The sequence below is a fragment of the Vombatus ursinus genome, unplaced genomic scaffold (genome assembly GCF_900497805.2).
Source record: "Vombatus ursinus unplaced genomic scaffold, bare-nosed wombat genome assembly UNPS02014778.1, whole genome shotgun sequence".
NCBI lineage: Eukaryota > Metazoa > Chordata > Mammalia > Diprotodontia > Vombatidae > Vombatus > Vombatus ursinus.
In genome coordinates this window covers 4,014,802-4,032,132 of record NW_020954556.1, presented here as the reverse complement: position 1 = coordinate 4,032,132, position 17,331 = coordinate 4,014,802, and the positions used below count along the sequence as shown (strand labels likewise).

The window sequence follows — 17,331 nt, the reverse complement described above, 5'->3', positions numbered from 1 at the left end:
CATGCCTTGTAAGGATCATCCCAACATTCAGGAATTGTTTAGCCAGGAGAAGGGAAGATTTAGGGGGAACATGATGGATGTGTTCAAGTATCTAAAGGATTATTGTGTAGAAAGGGGGGAGGGAGGAAAAAAAGGGAAAAAAAGTTACATGATAACTTTATTATATATTCAAAAGGAATAGCAAGTAGTACATAATAGATTTGCAGTTTCATGTACAATCATCTTTTTTTTCTGTTCTACTATGTTATGGAAATGAGCTAAAATTGTTCTGCTTAGTTCTAGAAGGCAGAACTAGAAGCCATGGGTGGGAATTGCAAAGATTTTTTCCTCCCTTATTTCCCCTTAATTACCTGACAATTACTGATGTCCTAAAATGGAATAAAATGCCTTGGGAAACAATAGAATTCCCCCTAACTAGAGGATTTCAGGCGGTGGCTGGATGGGTACTTGTTGGAGATGGTACAGAGGTGATCGCCATGCCAGAATGGGCTAGATGATATGACCTTTGAGGTCTCCTTGGAGATTCTGTGATTTGGGAGAACTTGGGTTCAACTCCTCAGAATGATGAGGCATGGGGAGGGCTTTAGTGGTAGATACAAAGTAATGCTAATGAATAGCTCCTCGTTTCCAGGTATTCTGTGACAAGAGACACTAGTCTCCTGGGTAGAGATAATGAGGATGCAGACATAATGTTCTAATGTAACCTTAAGAGTCTAAATGGCATTTGTATTATTCGCTCTTCTTTCACACACCTGGGCTAATTTTAGTGTGAAAGTTTGATGAAGGAATTGTCTATAGGAAAGAGCATGAATGTATTTCATATAATTATTTTCAAAAATATTTCCTGGGCTAGAGTCCCAGGTAAGGCTAAGCACATTGTTGTGCTTTTCTGAGGACAAAGTTTTGTGGACAGCCTCAGAGCTGCTCTTGTCCTACTTTGCTAGGGATACATGGAAGATAACCCTGAGATAACTCTGTCCCTCTACCCTGGTGCATGCATGCTGCTTCCTATGAGTCTAGACCTGCAGATATCACTAATGACATATGTCCCTCTCAAATCACTGGAAGCATGTCGTATGTAGTGAAAAAACCCTGAACTAGGAATTAGAGTTTAGGTTCAAATGCCAGCTCTATTACTTACTACCTGTGTCACCTTCCTGGGCCTCAGTTTCCTCATTTGAAAAATGAGGAACTCTCAGGTCCCTTCCAGATCCTAATCTACGATCCTATGTTACATGATCCTGAGAACTGGGTTCAAATGCTAATACTCCCACGCACCAGGCCTCTGATTAGTCAAGTCATTTCATTTCTCTTCATTTGTTTTCACATCTATAAAAAGAGGGATAATATTGCCTGTGTGATATGGTGAGGATTAAATGAAATAACTATAAGGAAGCTCTTTATAAACTATAAATCACTATACAAATATGATATAGTATTATTGCTGCCAAAAGGATGAATGGGGATCTAAGTCCGAAGGGCAGAAAACCAGTTTTTCTTGAGGTGAACCCTAGGCCCCTGGATGAAGACTAAGGCATTTTTCAATGGTCTGAAGGGATCTGCTTGATCCCTTTATCTCATTTCCCACCAGGCTGTCCTACTTTGGACTTCTCCATCACGCCCCCAAGAACCTTATCCACATAAACCTCATCTCCCTGCAAGGCTGCAACAGCCGCTGTTCTTAAGCCTCATCAGTGCCCTCTGCCCTGTGACCTTTCTGATTAGAGGGCAGACTGAAAAGCTCCTCCCTAAGTCTCCACTTAAGGAGGGGCCCAGGTCAGTCATCCCTTCATTCCCCACCCAGTTCTCCTCCTTTGGATTCCATTATGCCCCATGCAGAGTACCTTTCTCCCCCATCCCCTTTTCAGCTTCCTTTTGTGTCTTGTCTTCCCCATTTGACTGTAAGCTCCTTGAGAGCAGGGACTGTCTTTCTTTTTTATATTTGTATCCCCAGTACTTAGCCCCTGTACCTGGCACTTAGTGGCCACTCTATAAATGTTTATTGATTGACTGACTCTCTCCTTTTGATCTCTGTTGCCTTTGGCTTTGTTAACAGAGTCCTTCCAATGGTTTTTGAGGCTTTTATCCCTTCCTAACTTCTTTCAGGTCCATACATTGTGGAAAGCCTGGTTTTCAAGGCCTTTCACAATCTGGCCCCACCCAACCTAACCAATCTAATTTCCCAACATATTTCCTATACTCTATTCAGAAGGTCTTCTTAGATGTTCCACACACATGTCATCTGCATTCTTATTTTGGAAAGTACGCAATGTCTTTTCAGTCCTACTTAAATCCTCTCCAAATTCCCTCAAATGATCTTTTAAAGCTCAGCTCCATTCTTCCTTTGTCCATAGGTCTTTCCTGACTGTTTCTGCCATCTTTGATTGTTGTCTTCACCAAATTCCTATAGCATGTTATCATTTGAACACTTAACTTATCATTTAATTTTGTATTGTCTTATATTATTTGCTTTTGTTTCACGTGTGTCAGTCTTCTCTCTCCAAATAACCTATAAACTCCCTGATCTTGGGTAGCATGTGTAATACTTTTAAATCAAGCTACGTGATTTATAAATTTTAGGCCAATAAACAATAAATACTTATTAAATGAATGAATGGATTATTTGTGTAAATTCATCTTGATTTGTTTTACACCACCATGCTCAATGAGACCATCAGTATTGCATTTTATAGGTTCATAGATTTGGAGCTAGAAGGGACCTTACAAAATCATTTAGGCCAAACTCTTCATTTTACAGATAAGGAAACTGAGGCACGGAGCATTTAAGTGATTTGCCCAAGGTCATATAAGGTAGTAAGTGGAAGATCCAGAATTTGAACCCAGATCCTATGACCTCAAATCCTAAGCTCTTTCCATTTGATCACAAATAGATGTGACACTCTTTTCAATAGACAGATTTATACGTTGACTCCTTTACTGCTCATTCAACTAAAGAAATTTAATTCATTTGGGAAGCAGGGAGGGAAATCTCATTTTCTAATCTCATTTCTGTGAAATAAATGACACAGTATTCCATTTTCAAAGGAAAAAATGAAGACAGAGCAAAATAAAATGACCTGATCATTGTTGGATAAATAAACTGTTCCCCAGAATCTTATGTACTGATCATGCCATAGAAGAGACACAGATACAGCCATATCAGGGAGACTCCTTGGGGCTGACCCTCAGGACAATTCACTCATGCCTTTTTCATTGTCCCAGAGACCTACCTGGACACAACATTTGCTCTATAAACAAATCAAATGGCCAGGAAGCACCACAGTTATGGTTTGTTTGATTATTCATTAGCAGCCTTTCCTATTTCTTATGTACCACACATAACATCACCTCCACACACCATGCAATGGTAGGGCAATACTAGCTACTCTCTTGAATGACAAGTCTACTGTGGTCTCTGCTGAGATCTTTTGTATACAAATGTTTAAATTTAAAGTTTTATTTATTTTTAAAAGAATTTTGCACCATCTTTTGAGAGAGGTGCTATAATGTAGTGTTGAAAGCATAATCTATCTGGAGCCAGAAGAAATGGGTTCAATTACACTATTAAGTGTTTATTATCTACTGGTCCCATCCCTGTTGTCTACAGACATGTTCTTTCATCCTTAAAGATCTCTCATTCAATGCTACAATCTCTTCTTTTTATTGCCTTATATTTCTCCTTCCTCCCTTCTTAGTGAAACTTCTACAAAAAGCTGTCTATAGTCACCTCCACTTTAAGCTTGACTCATTTCTCAACTCCTTGCCCTGTGTTTTCCTCTATCATCACTCTACTAAAACTTCTCTCTCTTCTACTGCATTCAACACAGCTGACCTTCTGCATACTCTTTTCATAGATTCTCTTTCTTCTCTGGGATATATGGATACTGCTCCCTCTCTTGGTTCTTTTCCTCTTGCCTATCTGACTATTCCTTCTCAGTCTCCTTTGCCAGATCATCATCCATGTCATGCTCCTAACATCAATGCTCTCTCCTGGATCCTCTTTTCTCTTTATACTCCCTTACATGGTGAATTCTTTAGGTCTCATGGATTTAATTATCATGTCACTCTACATGAATGACTCCCAGGTCTATATATCCAAACCTAATTTCTCTCCTAAGTTGTATATCCACACTACCAGCTGCCCATTGGACATTTCAAACTGGACATGTTAAAGGCTTGATGCAGAATGAAATGAGCGGAAGTAGGAGAATAAATTATGTGATGACTAGAATAATAATGTAAGGGAAAAAGCATTTAAAGACTCAGAACTCTGACCAAAGCATTGACCAATTGCAACCTCAAAACACTGATGAGAAAATATACCTCGAACCTTCCGTCAGAGACGTGAGGGACTACAAGTATAATCAAGCCTGCATTGTCAGACATGGCCAATATTCGAATTTGTTTTGTTTAAGTACATATAATTGTTATGAGAGGAGAGTGTTCAACTTAGGGTGAAGTGGGTGCTTTGGTAGATAGTGATCGACTTGAAAGAAGAGCAGTAATATTTTTTAAATGAATAGAAAGAATAAAAAGAAGAGTGAACTCAAAGCAATGATGTTACTACTACTTCTTAAAACCAAATTCTCTCTCTCATTTCTTTAAGTAAAACTATACATTACACACGTTCATGGTTTCTTATACAATCTGTTCCCAGTTTTCTGTATCTTGAAATGTTTTGATTAAGTTGGAAATAAAACTTGAAAATGAAAAAATGAAAAAAATTAACAAATACTTGAATTCCCTATTTCACAGATTGTTTTGAAGATTGAGATAATATATGTCAACAGTGATTTGCAATTGGAGGTAATATACAAATTCAGGTATTATTATTTATCATAAAGTTACTGTTAGGGATGATATAAAGGGGCTGATGATCTTCTCCCCCGCCCCTTCTGAGATGCCACTAGATTCAGAGGCTGAGTTGCTAAAGAATCTTATCTCCAAGCCCTACAGTAACTAAGTATTAGCCTTGAGTAGAATGTGAACTACCCTTGTTCAAGCTTCTAATTGGATTGCTCACAGATAAAGATAAAACTGGGCAGGCTCAAGTAAAGTTGTGAACTAGGTACCTGCTGAGATCTCTAGTTTTTCTCTCTAGTCAATTGTCCTTAATGGAATTGCCTTGATCCTTTCCCAGTAGTTCTTAAAAACTGAGCCCTTTTGATGTGCCAAAATATCAAATGATTTTTAAAATGACTCTAATTCAGGCGTTCAATTATTTAATGACTCGGGTCTTAAAGGCTTTTCTCAAAGGGATACTTAAATCTGTTCACAGTGGGAAGAAAGAAATAGGTAAAAGTCAGCGATTCCTTTCACTCAGGGAAGAGGGGGAGAACTAGCAGAGCTGACAACGACTGAAGCTTTGACTGGAAATTTACCTGGATGAAAAAGATGCCCTTGGGATAGCCATGTGGGTGGCTCTCGTGCAGCACCAGCACAAGGCAACTGAAGGTCTCGGAACTGTGAAGATTGTAGCTGCCAGTCAGGACAAATTACACTAGCAGAGAGGATTTTCTACAGTCATGGCAGAGAGGATTTCTATGGTCATGAGTTGGGAGCTGAGGACACGTTGGATGTACCAGTGACACCTTCTGGAAAGAACATATTGTCAAATGACTATTGCTCAGAAATCACCCAAAATTGGCCTATATCTGGGAGGCCCAGATGTTATGGGGACACTAACTGTTTCTGGAGGCAGAGCTAGTTCCAGTAATCAAAAGTCCCAGAGGGGGGCTTCTGAGGGGCAGGGGACATAATACTAATCTGGGAAAGAGGGTAGGAGTCTAAAGACAAGAGGATCGCATATTCTGAAAATCCCACCAAGTCAGACATCAGAGTAATTGTGGTTCCTAAGATCTAGGTTTAAGAAAGCAGAGAAACCAATTTCTGGTTAAAGAGTTCAAAAGCTCAGGGTAAAGGAAAAAATTAGTAAGATTAGAAATTTAGAACTAAAAGGGATCCTGCAGATCAAATAGTCCAATCCCCTCATTTTACAGATGAGGAAACAGTCCAGAGAAGTTAAGTGACTTGCATGTGGTCAGATGGGTAGTAAATGGCAGAGTCAGATTTAAACCCAGATCCCTCAACTGTTATTTGTTGGTTAGACATGGCCCTTTAATTGTTTTTTGGTTGTTGTGCTAAACTCCCAGTGTGGAAATTTCCTCCAAAAGATATAGATAGGCATTAGGTAATATATGTCAAAGGTGAGGAAGCCAAGAGGGCAGGGAGGACAGAATTCATTGGAAGTCAAGCTCCTTCTTGGATGCTAAGGATCCCCTACACCATCCTGGTTGACTCTGATGCCCTCATTGGTGCCATCTGTAGATCAAGACATCCTTGCTGAATATGCTTGGTGCTCACTGCTTTTTTTCCTAGGGTTATATGAGAAGAAACATCACTACTATAATCATAATAGCTAGGTGCCTGGCCTCAGACACTCAGAAAATGTTACCCTAGGCAAGTCACTTAACCCTGTTTGCCTCAGTTTCCTCATCTATAAAATGAGCTGGAGAAGAAAATGGTAAACCATACCAGTATCTTTGCCAAGAAAACCCCAAATAGGGTCACAAAGAGTTGGGACATGACTGAAAAGACTGAATGACAACAACTCACCTCTCTCCTAACCTCTAGTCTCACATTTCAAACTACCTATTGGACATGTTGAACTGGATGTCCTATTGACATCTTCAACTCAACATGTCCAAAACAGAACTCATTATCCTTCCCCTCAAGTTTTCTCCTCTTCCTAAATTCCCTATTACTACCTTCTTCCCAGTCACCCAGCTCACAATCTAATCTAAGTGTCATTCTTGACTCCTCTCTCTCTCTCTCTCTCTCTCTCTCTCTCCCCTTCTCTCCTTCTCTTTCTTCCTCTTTCCCTGTCTCTCTCTCCCTCTCTCTCATTTCCTATATCCAATCTGTTGTCAAATCCCGTCAATTCTACCTTCATGGCATCTCTTGTATAGGCTCCCCTTTCTCCTCTGACAATGCTACCACCCTCATCACTTCCAGGTAATAGCCTTCTTTCTGATTGGTCTCCCTGCTTTACATCTCACCCTACTCCAGTCCATCAAATTGATCCTCCTGAAGCTCAGGTCTGATCATGTCATACACACACACCCCACCCCATTTAAAAAAACCTCCAGCAGTTCCCTATGTATCTTCAGGAGCAAATATAAAATCCTCCATTTGGCTTTTAAAGTCCTTCAGAACCTGACTTCTTCCTACCTTTCCATCTTTATACTCCTTATTCCCCTCCACACACTCTACAATCCAGTGACATTGGTCTCCTAGTTATTCCTTGAACATGACACACCATCTCCCAACTTGCAGCATTTTCACTGGCTTTCCTCTATGCTTTCAATTCTCTCCCTGCTCACCTCCATCTCTTGGCTTCCCCTGCTTCCTTCAAGTCTTGGCTAAATCCCATCTTCTTCAAGCCTTTCTCAATCCTCCTTAATGCTAGCACTTTCTTAGTTGATTATCTCCAATTAGATAGTTTTTACATAGCTGTTTGGATATTGTCTCCCCTATTAGACTGTGTCCTTGTCATTTTTAGTATCCCCAGAGTTTAACACAGTACCAATCCATTACCCTAGTTGGAATGTAAATTTGGAAGCCCAAAGAGTCCCATTTCAACTCCAGCCCCTGTAAAGAATATCCTTTAATAAAGCTTCTTTGAACATGTAAGTCATGCATAGGTTTCCTTTTCCCCTCCCTAGTGTGGACACTTGGCTTATCACATAATCACTCACCTGGAGAGGTGTTTGTTGCCAAATAAGGAATTGAAAAGGGCAAGAAAAACTAATCAAATCTTTTAATTTTTAAAAATCCCTTAAAATTCGTGGAGCACTCATTCAAATTGCTACCATGAGTAGCCCTAATGTAAAGTCATAATCTGGGCAATGATAATTCTTCATCCATTTTGCTTTTTCAGTTTGGATTGTTAGGTAAATCTCTTTCGAATAATCATGGGCCTCATTGAGGAACTCTTGCAATGTTCTGGAGCTTGATGCAGTTGGCCCAATATTATCTACAGGCAGAACCATCTGGAGAATGTTTCCACCTATTTGGAACTCACTTTTATTTGTACTCTGCCGTGGGGGTCAGCTACAACAGTGACATGATCCTTTGACCTGTATCTAATTCTTTATTTTATGCTTCTCTTGATATCAAAATGTAGTGAATAGCTGAAAAAAAGTGTCTATTATAACATCTATCAAGGGCTCTTACAACCATGATGCTACTTTTCTCTTAAGTCAGGAGACTAAGTTCCATTTAACATATACAATTGCCTCCAGAAGGAAGACAAATATAACAGTATAGATCACTGATACAATTCTCTTCATTTCCATATGTTCTGGTTAAGATTCTCAAGTAAAGCCACATAATCCTTTGTGGCTCCCCTTAGGTTTCCTTTTGGAAACTGCCTGTTAGTCATGACGCCACTCCTAGCCCCTCAAGATTCCTGGGCTTTCTGTTTTTTAAACTGGTCTCATAACATTTCTTTCCCTGGCATCTCAGCTAATGTATGCTGGTATGAATGATTAATAATTAGAACTAGTCTGTTATCATTTATAACCAACAAACATAGAGATCCACTGTCAGAATGGTATTTTATCATTTTTATTTTGTCATTTGATTTCTTCCCCATAAACTAATTGTTAATGACAATTTAATAAGCTATCATCATAATCATCATTAGCCTACTCCCTAGGAGAATTTGTTTATCTCAGCATTGTAGGAAAGTGGAAGAAGAATGTATGATCTCTGCTGTTGACCTTATAGTCTAGTTGGAGGGAGAAGATTAACATTCACTGTAAGACTGTGCATATTTAAGTGGTAGTAGAAACTGTAAACACAGTCGGAATTCAGAGAAGGGATATCAGTGAGACCTGCTGAAAGGGATTTAATATCTAACATTTTTTTAGTCAATGCTCTGCCAAGTTCAATTTTCACCAAAGCTTGTTGAAGACAGAAGACATGTCTTCTACTTTCTCTTAACCCCTTCAGGCATCTAGTCTAGTGCTTATACACATCACAGATGTCAGTCAGTCAGTCAATAAACATTTTTTTCCCAGAGACAATTGGGATTAAGTGACTTGCCTAGGGTCACACACTTAGTATCTGAGGCCAGATTTGAACTCTGATCCTCCTCATTCCAGGGCCAATGCTCTACCCATTGCCACCTATTTGCCCCATTCAATAAACATTTATTAAGCATCGATTATGTGCCAGGCACTGTACTAAACACTGGGGATACAAAAAGAGGGAAAAGATAGTCCCTGCCCTCAAGGAGCTTACAATCTAATGTGTCTAAAAGATGCTTACTCATTAACAGGCTAATTGAATGAGGAGAGTTCAGGAGGTGACAACACCTTCACTGTGAAACAACAACTACTAGATCCAACTCTGACAAACTTTTTCCGACAAATCTTTTTTAAAAAAATGTAGAACCTTTTAGGTGCTAATTTCAACTTCTGTAAGAAAAAAAGTCAATACACAGGAATGTGGAAAGGGATGGATACATTCTTCATTCTTCCCACCCACCACCCCTTTCCCCAAACTACTTACGGTGTAGAATTTAAAGCATAATTTCTGGAACTAAGTACCTTGACTATGCTATAGACTATCAATGATACATACAGGAAGGAAATGAACATAAAAACTTTTAATACATCTTCCTTTTATTTGTATAGAAGGATCTACAGCCAAAATAAAGCAGAAGGTTGATGCATTTCCTTGTATCACGTAGGCAAAGGTCAAAGCCTGGAGTCAGGAAGACCTGAGTCAAAATCCAGCCTCAGACACTTAAGAGCTGTGTGACCCTGAACAAGTCACCTAACCTCTGTTTGCCTCATCTGTAAAATGAGGATAATAATAGTACCTACCTTTTAAAGTTGTTGTGAGGATCAAATGAGATAATATTTGTAAAGTGCTTAGCACAGTGTCTGGAACCTACTAGGCATTTAATAAATGCTTATTCCTTTCTCCCTTCTCCTTCCTTTAACTTTCCAAATATCTTTGGTGGTAGAGACCTTTCCATATTTCAGATATGCTGCAATACCTCAGCTCAATTTGTCATTTGGACCACTTAACAAAGACTGCAAAGATTATCTGAATTTGCTATTATTATCAATATCATTTTTGTGAGTTGACTTTAAGAAACAAATATAACTTAGTGGGCTAGTGAAAAATTAATGAAAAAGCATTAACTTTAGATCACAGCTGCTAGTATTTTTACAAAGCACTCATGTTGCCTATATTTCTGTAATAGCATTTATTATTTTTGTACAATATATAACAAGAAAGAAGTCAATACAGGTTCCAGGAAAACTCTCTACTCCTCTAAATGTAACAGTATTTAAAGGGTGAGGTTTGCTGACTGAATTTTTGTTATTTGCAGCAGAACAGGAATAGTTAGAATCTATACCTTCTCAACAGGCTTTTATCCTTTACAATACATGCAACCCAATCTTGTGATTAATGGCAAATATTAATGCACACATTTATTCTTTACCCATGAGACTGTTTAAAAAAAAGGGAAAATGCAGAAAAATAAAAAAATGTTATAAATAATGCCTCTCAGTTGTTCCCTTAGATATTTCTTGTATTACCTCTCTAATTCATGTTTCTGATTGTGTTCACATTGTCCATTTCCAAAAACATCCCTTAAGATGTTTTGTTTGCTTGTTTCTGCCAATGCAGATAATTTGGGCTTTACATTCACCGTAAAAACCTTGTATCTGGGAAAGGATGAAAGAGTGAATTTGCAGTTTGGCTTAGACAAGGGTATTGAAAATAAATAACAATATCTGGGGAAAAAAATCCCTGTCATGCCATTGGCTCTCATAGTCACCGGGTAATTTGGGACACACTCCTGTGAAAATAAGAATGATATGACTTTATTAGTCTTTTCTGATTCTGGATTCTGCTTGGGTTCTGAACCCACAATAGGTCCTCAGTCGTTGATACTATATGGCACATAGTATCAACCTTTTCTTCTAATCTCCCACCCATCAATCTTATAAGAGGTTCCACATACTTGCTGGGAATTGTGGTTACAAACTGACCCCACACTAATACCCCTGCTCCTAGGAAAATGCACCACAGCCACAAGTCTGGACTAAGATTGGTGCAGCTGAAAACATTTCCGCCAAATTGAACAATGAGGAACTGTAAGGCGAATGTTCCCCCAACAATGGTGCAAAAGATATTATTGCTGAGGATTCCTTCAAAGACATTTCTCTCACCATGAATCTTTCGAGCATTAATTTCATTGAACAGCTGCATCATAACAAAAGTGTTGAATACCATCGTATAGTGGGTGGAAGGAGTCGCATGGAGAAGAGCTTTCCTTCCGCTCTCGAAATCAAACAGCTCTTCACCAACAAACATAAGAACAAAAGTGACTGTAAGCTGGTACGCTGCATGGCCCAAAATATACTTTACCATGGAACTGGACAGGAGATGCTGTTTCCTCCCATAAGGTTTTCTCATCAGAAGGGCCTCAGTTGGCTTTTCAGTGAGTAAGGCAAGAGAAGCAAATGCATCCATTATGAGGTTAATCCACAGCATCTGCACTGCTTTAAGTGGTGAATCCTGCGTCACACATGCCCCTATAAATGTCACCACCGTTGCCACTACACTGACAGTCAGATGAAACTGGAGGAATTTGGAGATGTTGTCATAAATGTTCCTCCCCCTCATAATTGCTTTCATAATGCTTGTGAAGCTGTCATCCATTAGAATGATGTCTGAAGCTTCTCTAGCGATATCTGTTCCAGTGATGCCCATGGCAAACCCAATATCTGCTGCTTTTAATGCTGGGCCATCATTAGTACCATCACCTGTTATGGCTACAATCTGCCTCACTCCCAAAATATCACTGTCAATTATACCTTTTATAAGTGTGTATTTGTCAGTGGGGGAACACATTGCAAGCACACGAAGTCTGGGCCAAATTCTGTCTAAAAGCTTCTGTTCGACCTTCCCGCGCCTGTCACATATTAGCCTGTTGAACTCTCGGCCTTCTAGACAAGAATAATTGTCATGGAGGTCCAAAATGCCACATTTGAATGCTATCGCCCGGGCAGTGTTGAGGTTATCCCCAGTGACCATCCGGACAGTGATTCCAGCTCGCTGGCATTTCCTAATGGCACTTGGAATCTCAGGTCTAACGGGATCTTCAATACCTACAAGAGCAATACACGTAAGTTCTGTAACGATATCCTCTTCTCTGTCCCAGTCTGGCTCTTGTTCCTGATCTGAGAACTCTCTGAAGGCCAGACAGATGGTTTGAAGTCCTTCAGAAGTCATTGGCTCAATGATGTTGTGAACAATTTCTCTTTTTTTGGTTTCTGTCAATTCCACAGGCTGTCCCATTTTATTCAGGATTTTACAACACTTTGCTAAGACTATTTCAGAAGGACCTTTACTGAACATCAGGAAACCCCCGCTGGACAATTTTAATACAGTACTTGTGGATTTTCTATCTGAGTTCAAGGTATACACTTTATACAAACTCTGCTGCGGTATTTTGTTTCTTTCTGTTTCATAATCCAATTCCAAATGCAGGAGAAATCCCAATAAGGCACATTCGGTTTTATTGCCAATTTGTTGTACTGACTTCTTACCATCTTTGGGAAGAATGATATTGGAAGTATAAGAACAATTAACAGTGATACCTTTTAAAAGATACTCCAGGATAGCACCTGGGATAGAATTGGTTTTGGGGAGCTTTTGATAATGAGTCCCACCAATATAAGCCTGGACGACAGTCATTCTGTTCATGGTCAGTGTTCCAGTTTTGTCTAAGCAAATGGTTGTGGCATTTGCGATTGTCTCACAAGCATCCAAATGCCTTACTAGGTTTTTGTCTTTCATCATTTTCTTTACTGAGTAAGCCAAAGACAGTGTGAGTACAAGTGGAAGACCTTCAGGTACAGTCACCACAAAGATTGTCATTCCAATAATGAAAAATTTAATAAAATATTTGATATAAACTGAAGTACAACCATAAGTCCATTTTTGCCTCTCAGTCACAAAAGTATTAATTACAAAGTAGGTCACAAGAATAACTACTGTGATGGTGGCCATGAGCATACCACACTTCCCAACCAGGACTGCTAATTTTGTCAATTTCTTTTGTAGCACTGGCTTTGCTTTGGAGTAGGAATGTTTTGGTTTTATTATGCTCTTGCCTTGACTTGCCCACTCCAGGACCTTTCTATGGTCTTCGGACCTTCCTTGCTGGGCACTGGCAGCAAGCAAGGTCAGGATGATCCCAGTTTGTGAGTTGGGTCCCACAGCAGTCACTAGGATTTTGCCCCAGCCCTCCATCACATAGGTCCCAGACAGAAGAATCGGGTCAAGGTCCAGGGACTTCTTCACCATGTCCAACTCTCCTGTCAAGGAGCTCTCATTCATTTTTAAGTTCTGTGCCTGGAGTAGTACACCGTCTGCAGGCAGCATGTCCCCATAGGACACTGGGACTACATCACCCACCACGATGTCCTTGACAGGTACCTCCAGAATCTGGCCGTCCCTCACTACCTTTCCTTTCTGACTTAGGACCACTCGGTCCTGCAGATTCCTGAACTGCTTCTCCTTGTTCCAGTCAGTTAAGGCTGTGGTCAGCACCACCAAAGCCACTGACATCAGCAGGACTGCTCCCTCCAGCCAGGGCACCACGTTACCTTCCTTCTCGGAGCCCCCGCTGACATAGCAGCCTTTGGTGTCTCCGCTGACCTTGGGCTCATAGAAAGCCAGGGCCAGGGACGCAACAGCCGCCAACTCCAAGAAGATGAGCGTTGTGTCCTGCAGAGCATCCCACACCAGCTCCAAGAAACATCTGCTCCGAGTTTTTGGCACCTCATTGGTGCCAAACTGCTCCCTCCTGCGGCTCAGCTCGCCAGGGTCCAAGGGGAGCCCGAGCTCGGGGTCCGTCTGCAGCAGCTGGCACAGCCCCGACACGCCGCCGAAATGCAGCTCCAGCCAGTCCAACGCTTCCAAGCCCCGTCGTTTCATCAGCTGTTCCAGGTCCTTTAAACTCTCTTGCAGCAGCGGCTCTCCGATATGGGAGAACCTTAAGTGAGCGTCCGCTGCCCGCGGCTGACGCGAGGGGGCCTCATTGGCCACCCTGGGCTTTGCCAAGTTCCGTCCCTCCAGCTTTGCTTGGATGCTTGCCCTTGTGGAAACTACAACTTCTCTCCCTCGCCCTTCGCCAGTAGGACAGACATCTAGAACCCCAGGCGCAACCGCCAACCTGAGCCTCTGGACCCTTCCCAGTCCTACCCAGCCACGAGGCTCCCAGCACGAGCTTCTTTTGTCTCCTTTTAAACTTAAATACAGAAAGAGAAAAGAAAAAAGAAAAAAACAAAAACATTGCTATGTATACAGCAGAACATGAGAGAGGATTCAATATGAAATAATAAATTTCCATTTCAAGAAAACCTATATAATAATACTACACGTTGTTTTCAAAGCTGCCCTTCCTTCTAGGTTTTCTTTTGTTCTCTGCTGTGTACTTTTTTTCTTTATTTTTCCCCTCCTTCCCCCCACCCCTCCCCACCTAAAGAAGGCTACAATTAAACACACACACACACACACACACACACACACACACACACATACATAGATATCAATAAAACATACACATATACACTAATACACATATATGTAAGGCTGTGTTATGCTTATTTCCACTTGTCATCTGTTTCTCTGAAAGTAGATAGCATCTTCCTTCAAAAGTCCAAGTCTTTCCACATTTTTCTAAATAAACCAGCTCATCATTTCCTACACCATAGCAGTATTCCAACCCAATCATATCTTATCTGAGAGATTGTCTATGAAAAATCCCCCCCAATATTCTGCATTCCTTCTATTTTTGGCTGTATGGATTTTATTTGCACAAGAAAATGTTTAATTTAAAATAATAAAAATTGTCCATTTTACAATGCTCTCATAGTTTAAGATCTGATACTTCTGAATCTCCTACCTTTACATCTTTTTCCTCTGGTTTCTTTGAAGTTATTGATCTTTTGTTCTTCAAAATGAACTTTGTTATTTTTTCTAACTCAGTAAGATAATTTTTTTGGTAATTTTATTGGGATGGCATTGAAATAGATTAGTTGGGTAAAATTGTCATTTTAAAAAATTATATTGGCTTTACCTGCCCATGAATGATAAATATTACTTCAATTATTTAGATCTAATTTTATTTGTATAAAAATGTTTTATATTTATGTCCATACAGTTCTGGTGTCTGTTTTGCCAGGTATACTCTTAGGTATTTTATACTGTTCAGTTATTTTAAATGTTCTAAAACAACATTGAATAATATTGCTGGCGCATAGTGTAGTTTCCCTATTTTTCTCTTTTGATTAAATGTATTTTAGCTTTAACTTTGTCTGAGATCATGATTACTACCCCTGTTTTTTTTAACATAATAAATTCTACTCCAGCCCTTTATTTTATCTTTGTGTGTATCTCTCATTTTTATAGCATTTCATGAAAGCAACATACTGTTGAATTCAAATTTTTATTCTGCTATCAGTTTCCATTTTATGGGTAAATTCATCCCATTCACATTCTAAGCTATAATTACTTGTGTATTTTCCTCCTTCCTATTTTTCCTCACTATCCTTCTCACCTTATACCTAATCCTCCTCACTCCTCTGCTTTACTTCTACCTGCTACCTTGGCTTCTTATTCCTTAACCTACCCACCCCTCCAAGAGTCCTCCCTTTATCCTTTCACTCATCTTATCTCCTTGCCCTCTTATTTCTTTCTGAATTTATAGATATATAGATCTATATACATATATATAGATATATATGTTGTTCTCTCTTTAACCCATTCCTGATAAGAATAAGGTTCCAGACTACCCACCTTCCACTAGATTCTTCTGCATCAATTTTTCCTTTTCTGTCTCATTTATATGAGAAAATTGCTCTTTTTTATCTCTCCCTACACAGTTTTATTTTTTTAGATTCACTCCATCATACACAGTTAAGCCTAAGCCTTTCCTTCAAACTACCCAAATAATGATGATAGTCATAAGAGTACTGATAATATTTTCACATATAAGAAGTAAACAATTTGACCTTATCAAATCCCTTATAATTGGTCTTTGATGTTTACCTTGTATTTCTCCTGGTTGTTATATACCGAATTTCCCCTAAGTTCTGCTATTTGTCACAAATACCTGAAAGTTTTTCATTTTTTTTTTATTCAGGATTATACTGAACTTTGCTGGGTAAGTTATCCTTGGTCATTACCTGAGCTCTTTTGCTCTACAAAATATAGTATTCCAAGACCTACGGTCCTTCAACATAGTAGCTATGAGGTCTTATGTAATCCTTATTGTAGCTCTATGATATTTAAATTTCTTGTTGCTTCTAATATTTTCTCCTTAACCTGGTAGCTTTAAAACTTGGCTATGATATTCCTGTAAGTTTTCCTCCTGAGAACTCTTTCAGGTGGTAATCAATAGATTTTTTCTATTTCTGCTTTGCTTTCATATTCCAGAACTTCAGGGCAATTTCCCTGATAATTTGTTGTACTATTGTATCACCAGCATGAGCTTAGTACCCCAAGTGTGCAACTGCTCTCTCACTGGAACCTACTTGTCCTCTTCCTCCTCCTCTCTCGCCACCTAAAGTGCCCACCATCCACCAGGCCTTAGATTATAAGCCCCCAGCATTGCTCCTCATCTTTCCCCCTTTGTCAGGTCACCCCTACCTTCCAGATCAGACCCAGGGCCTTCTGCTTCCCTATTTAAGCTCCTCCTCCACCCCCCCCCCAAGACTCCCAGCTAATGGTGACACCTAGGCCTACCTCTAAGGTTTTTTAAGTGGGCAGAGCCCTTCCATAGTGCAACAAAACAAAACAAAACCCAAACACATCCTCCTCAACTCTCCCTCCCCCAACAAAAAATATTTTATTTTCCTAAAGCACAAGTCTGACCTGCAGTGGATCTCTATTGACACTAGGATCTAATATATTTCATCTTTATCTTACCCTTTTAAAATTCTATTTTTGTGTACATTTGAAAATGTAATGATAATGCTGTTAGTATAGCAACACATGCAAATAATTTATAAATAACTAAAATGCATATATTCGGGGTACCTGATCAAAAAATTTTACAAATTAAGGTGCATGATAAAAATTTTGAGGACCATCACAATTAGCAATTATATGAGGAAACTGAGATCCAGAGTGGCTGAAAGATTTGCCCAAGGTTGCCTGGCAAATTAATGATAGACACAGGACTAGTATTACAATCTTCTGATCTTAGTACAGAGTACTTTCTAAGGCAACATG

At 39.6% G+C, this 17,331-nt stretch overlaps 1 protein-coding gene across 1 annotated transcript; it reads right to left on the bottom strand.

Moving 5' to 3' along the window:
- Window positions 1-10,857: 10,857 nt before the first annotated feature.
- On the bottom strand, window positions 10,858-14,349 carry LOC114045411 (plasma membrane calcium-transporting ATPase 1-like; the record flags this gene model as incomplete). The annotated part of the gene is made up of 1 exon (XM_027865412.1): window positions 10,858-14,349. A coding segment is annotated over one exon (3,492 nt), but the record flags the coding sequence as incomplete, so codon positions are not given.
- Between the last annotated feature and the right edge of the window lie 2,982 nt (window positions 14,350-17,331).